At 43.9% G+C, this 6,000-nt stretch overlaps 1 protein-coding gene across 1 annotated transcript; it reads right to left on the reverse strand.

The window, feature by feature from the left end:
* Positions 1–5,134: 5,134 nt before the first annotated feature.
* On the reverse strand, positions 5,135–5,752 carry LOC124691159. Its single transcript, XM_047224431.1, has one exon. It carries the CDS (start codon positions 5,750–5,752, stop codon positions 5,135–5,137), a length of 618 nt encoding a protein of 205 aa, XP_047080387.1.
* Positions 5,753–6,000: the final 248 nt, after the last annotated feature.

Below are 6,000 nucleotides of genomic sequence, written 5' to 3' on the forward strand. Positions count from 1 at the left end.
TTATTTTCGGATTTGCTGGTGACCATCGCCGCATCAAAGTATGCATCATATTATTTCTCAATAACATCATCATTCCAACATTCATATTTTATATTTTCAAGTAAGCATATCCCCTGAGGCCATATCGGAGAGGTATTTCATACAACAAATTAGATCGTACATTAGAGAGAAGGTGAAAGCATCTTACAAATAATACCCCATAGCATCGAGTTGTGCATGTTACCTTGAGCTCTTAATCAATGAAACCTACAGCATGCCATTGATCTCTCCATTTCATATAGCATGCCTCTCGTATAACTTTCATAATGCGCATAAGTATGTCCTAATGCCGAAATAAAGCACATTCCAGGGTTTGCACACAATTTAAAAAATGATTCGCAGCCATGGTTACAGATCTGATACCTCTTAGATGACAAACGTCAAAATCCAATAGCAACTAACATGACCCAGATAACCAACAAACAATGGCTACATTTTGTATGTTGATCAAGAATAAATCAGCGGCCACGGTGGGATCAACCACAACTTCCTTTCATCACAAGCTTAGAGCTCTTAGAAGATTTATCAATTATCACGAGTCATCTCCATGCTAGTGTTCCTTTTCATAGCTAAACAGAGTAAGAAACAATGGTCTCTGTGAAGCTCGGTTCATTGTAATGGTCAGGCAAGTGTAGGATCCAATTATGTTGGATGTCTGAAATATATGTGCCACTAATCGATTCATGTTTGAATGCAGCATCGAAATTGGTTTCGATACTGAGATTAATTCAGTCATACATGGTTTGCAGAAATCCCCATGAGGTGAACGGCGCAGCTTTTTTGGATCTTGCATTGACACCTATCAGTTGCATGCCCTATGTATGCATAGTTTTGAATGCTTCAATTCACCACAAAAATGAATTTGCAGGGCCCTAACTCTCTGAAAAACTGAAATATAAAATGCGTATAAAGGGGCAAAAAACGGATTGTACACCAATCTAAGATGAGAATATGCAGTTTATGCATATATAGGTAAGAAAAAAGCCACAGACTGCACCTTTGGAGTGGCTGGTCCGACCCACGACTTGTGTACTCCTTGTGCCAACGAGGTGTATGTTAGGAAGCGGCCAATGCTAGTGGCGATCACAGACGCCATTGCTCTCGTTGGTGAGGAAAAAACAGCGAGCACGGCAAAGTCGCTGTACCGGCCAAAGAGGCGCCCCCAAATCCGCCGCGACGCACCCTGAATAGATGCAAGCCAGGCCCAATCCCCAAGCGCCGATGCCCAGCATGCCCACACGCGACAGAGAAACAGCGAGCACAGCAAAGCGGCTGCGCCGACCAAAGTGGCGCCACCAAAATGCGCCCCCAAATCATCGGATCTCAATTCGCAGCGACGCGCCCCGAACAAATGCCAATCGGGCCCAATCCCCAAGCGCCGGCCTCGCAAACTCCCATCACAAATCCAAACAATAGGCGCGAAAAAAAATCAAAGAAGAAAGAAGGGGAAACGAACCAATGTGGAAGAAGCAGGCGCGACGGGGAAGACATGCGGCCACAGCAGCGCCGCCAAGGAACCGCATGCACCGCAGACGCACCGAGGAGGCGAAGAGAACCACCGCCGCAGCAAAGAAACAGAGGAAGGACGAACCCACAGTCAAAACGAATCCCGAACCGACGACCCACGACTCTTTTGCCTCGAAGACACGTCGCGCCGCAACTACACGCAGGCGACAACGCAGACCGACATGCGAGACTCAGCAGGTGGGACCGACGACAACGACCTGCCGATCAACCGGAGGAGCGCGGGATACTGGGAGCTTAGCTCTTTAAAGATATCATATTTTGTTAAAGTTACATTTTTAAAGTCAACTATTGCATATGATGGCTATAAGTTAGCTACTATCTCCGTCCCAAGGAATAAGGCGCACGCGTATTTCAAAGCGAATTTTGACCATAAAAATTGAGCAATAAAATCTTGGTTATATTATATGTAATTAGTATCATTGGATTCGTATTAAAAAACACTTTCTAATGATGTTAATTTCATACAAATAACGTTTATATATTTAAAGTAATTCTTAGTCAAACAAAAAGCACGTAAAACGAGGGCGCCTTATTCCTTGAATCAGAGGTAGTATATATTACATGGCATTCTGTTATGGCAAGTTTCTAGCTACACTATTGTTCGCCCTCTTATATCTCAAAGGAAACACATGATCCGTGTGCCTTGTCTTGATTGGTCAAGTTGTGCTGGAATTGGAAGGTAACAGGAAAACAAATAGATGGACAAGCGTGTTTTTGGACGCGTCGGCTTCAAACTACTCATAGTAGGAGTAACGCGGGTAGTAATATCACACACACTAATATATTTTGGTAACATGGCATGACAATAAATTAAAAAAAAAGGGAGGTGGTAACTAACTTAACATCACACATCTCAAGATTTTGACCACTACTACATAATAAGTATGAGTTTACATGATACCACACATATGTTACTCCCCACTATGAAGTTGTAACATAGATGAGTAACATAATATGTATGTTACTACTCTATGTTACTCCCCACTATTACTAACCTCATGGCGTTGTTTCATAGAGTGCCCGTTACGCTACACTCACGGGTTATGAAACAATCAGGCATACGGCGTGAAAACCTCAATCAGGCATACAATGCGAAAACCTCTTATGTAGCCCGTATTTTTAAAAAAAACTTTAGTTTTTTTATTTTATAATGTCAGAAAATTTTGAAAAAAATACATAGACGTAGAGAATGTTGGAATCTATCAATCTTGATTTTTTGTAGATTTAAATACATTGTATTTTTCCCTTGTAAAAAAGATAAAATCTCACAAAATGACAGTAGCTAGATTATAGTGACCATTCATTACTATTCACCAATGATAAAATCAAGATTTGTTATTTTTGCTGAGACCAAAATACAATGTATTTTAATCTAAAATTTACACTGATATATTCCAACATTCTCTATATCATTGTATTTTTTTCGAACATTTTTGACATGTCTAAAATAAAAAATTATAGATTCAAAAACGGTCTACATGTAACTTGGCCTACGTATCGCCACTCTCGGTCCATACATTCGGCGGGCAGTGCAGTTCATGCAACAAGGTGATGCGTGGGCAGGTCAATATGCCGGATGTCTCGTCGGAGCTTCAGAAGGATACATTATTATAAGCAAAGAAACGTGATAAAAACCGAAAACCTGAAATGTAGACTGGTTTTATACTTCTTTTTTCAAACTTTAAAACGTTTGATTTCAAAGTTTTATAAAAAATTGAAAAAAAATATGTAGAGTAGAAAATGTTGTAATCAATCACTGTGTAAATATTCAGATTGAAATACATTATATTTTGTCCTAAGTGAAATGATAAAATTTCACAAGATGAGGAAATCTAGATTTTATTGTATAGTTCACTACGATGCACCAATGATGAATTCAAGGTTTGTTATTTTTGCTGAGATGAAAATACAACATATTTCATTCTGAAAATTTACACACTTGTAGATTACAATATTGCCTATACCATAGTATTTTTTCGAATTTTTTTTAACATGTTTGAAATGAAATTTTTATAGATTAAAAAAATGGCCTACATATAGAGCAGCTATTCTCGATAAAAACACGTTATGTAAATTGGCATGCTAATAAAACAATGCGCGGTGCAAATACCAATCATCTAAAATTCACTTAAATTTTAGAAACCGTTAAAGAGTGGCGAATCACCGATCTGGATTGCAAATCTGGTTATCGCATGCAAAGTAAAAAATGTTTCGATAAAAATCGTAACATGGTAAGAAAGTTAACCACTAGTAAACTAGAAGCGACAAACATGCAGAACTGCTCAGGTGGCTTAGTAAATACTACCTCTGTCCTGATTTAATTGACGTGAATCTGTTCATTAGCTTTCTCCCCCGCGTCGATTAAATAGGAACGGAGGGAGTACATACTACCATCTCCGTTCAGTAATATAAGATGTTTTAGTTTTTTATAGATTCATCTATTTTAGTATTTAGATAGTCTACTTTTATTGTGTAGATTCATTTGTTATAGTGTGTATCTAGTTTGCTTTAAAATATCTAAAACGTCTTATATTTGAGAGGGAGTATATAGCAACATATGTGCATTACAAAAGTGGACATGGACACGATCAAGAAAAGAGATAATAAACAGTAAACCAGCTGACTTGTGTGATAGAAACCTCTTTGCAGTTTGCCAATGCACCGACGTAAGGTAGCACATAATCAGAACTTACGAAATTGCTAAAATTACCGCAGTCAAAACCTCCAGAGTTGAATAAAGAACTTACAACTGAAAATAACACGCAATCTAATGCACTAGGTGATTTTATCTTTGTGGGGGAACTCTTTCCCTGATATCCCAAAAAGAGCAGCCATGATTTGATACACAATGATTAGTGAGTGTCATTACTATATCTCCTTTTTTTTAGCATTACTATATATCTCCTAAAAGTAGGACGGAACTCGCCCTATCCTGCAAGCGCAGCAAGGGCGGAGCCAATGGGCTGACCCTGATGCACAGGCTCCAGAAAAAATGCTGTATTTAAGGCATTTTTAGGCCCGGTGCATCACTTTAGCCCACTAAAAATGCATCAGGGAAACCCATTTTTCTCAGCACAAGGAAGAGTTGCTTGAAGGGTGCATCGGGGTGAAAAAAATTCGGCTCCGCCCCTGGCAAGCGGGAGAAGGGAAGACCGTCGCCGCCAGCACCTCACGGATATGAGTTTCTGCAGCGGACAAAGAGATAAGGCAGAAGCGTGAATTCTATCATACTAGATGTGTTACAGTGTTAGGTTGACAATTGTGTCCACATTCTTCATCAACAACGCAAAGCAATTTGCACACATGCTTGGATGGCCGAAAGCGTTATTTAGTGCTTCATCTGTACACCCGTACATATATATATCGAGGTATATATAGTTTTTTCAATCAATCCAAAAGCTGTTTTTTGTACTATCAAGAATGCAAGTATATGAACCTAATATGAAATTAGGAGGCACGCATTGACCACCACTACTCCGGTCTACAGGGCTACAAAACTCCACCGGCAATTCATGCACCAGCGAATGCAGCTACTACGTACAAAATTTCACCTTTGGCGAGATGTGTCTCAATGGACCATCCTCAGCAAAGGCGTCCGGTGCAGCGGGCTGCTACCGACGGCGTACTGGTACTTGGCCGCGTCCTCGAAACATCCAGCTGCACCGGGCAGCGGCGCGGGCGCCGCAGCCGCCTGCGCGTCAGCGACCCTTTCGTCCGGCGTCGTCGCGGTGTCCGGCGGCGGAATCGGCAACGGCCCGTCGTCCTCGCGCTCGTGGAGGCGCATGACGAGGCGGCCGCCGCGCACGCGGCGCGCGCGGACGTAGTAGTCGGGCCGCATGACGCGCACCTTGCTGATGACGAGCCGCCTGTCGTCGGTGCGCGCCCGCCGCAGCGCGCTCCGGGCCGCCAGCGACGGGATCGGGGGCGGCAGGCGGCGCCGTCGCCCGGGCTCCCGGCGCCCGTACGGCACCCAGCACCCCTCGTCCTCCTCGTCGTCATCGAGGCTCTCGCCGTCGCCGCTTTCTTGGCGAACGATCTCGCTCTCGCCGCACGGCAGCGACGCGAGGATCGTCCGCGTCACGACGACGCCGCCTCCGCGACCGGCGACGGTGTCGGGGACGAGCAGCGAGCGGAGACCGGTGAGCGGGGCGAATTTGTCGGTGGGGCGGGAGATGGGAAGCAGCATTGGATAGGATTGGATGAGATTGGAGGCGCGGCGCCGTGGTGGTGGTGCGCGCTGTGCGGTGGATGGAGCGCGCCCGCGCTCGTGTGGGCTATTTGGTTGCGATCGATGAAAGGAAGAGAAGGTTGACGGACGAGCGAGGCTTTTATACGTGGACGGAGGAGAGGGGGCGCTTACTCTCCGGGAAGGCAGGAAGTGGATCGGGAAGCCCGTGCCGGCCGTACGTGCATGGCGATCCACTTTTGCCACGC

The sequence above is a fragment of the Lolium rigidum genome, chromosome 2 (assembly GCF_022539505.1).
Source record: "Lolium rigidum isolate FL_2022 chromosome 2, APGP_CSIRO_Lrig_0.1, whole genome shotgun sequence".
Classification (NCBI taxonomy): Eukaryota; Viridiplantae; Streptophyta; class Magnoliopsida; order Poales; family Poaceae; genus Lolium; species Lolium rigidum.

Excerpts from the sequence above, each read along its gene's own strand:
- LOC124691159 (XM_047224431.1), bottom strand. The coding sequence starts at position 5,752 with ATGCTGCTTCCCATCTCCCGCCCCACCGACAAATTCGCCCCGCTCACC.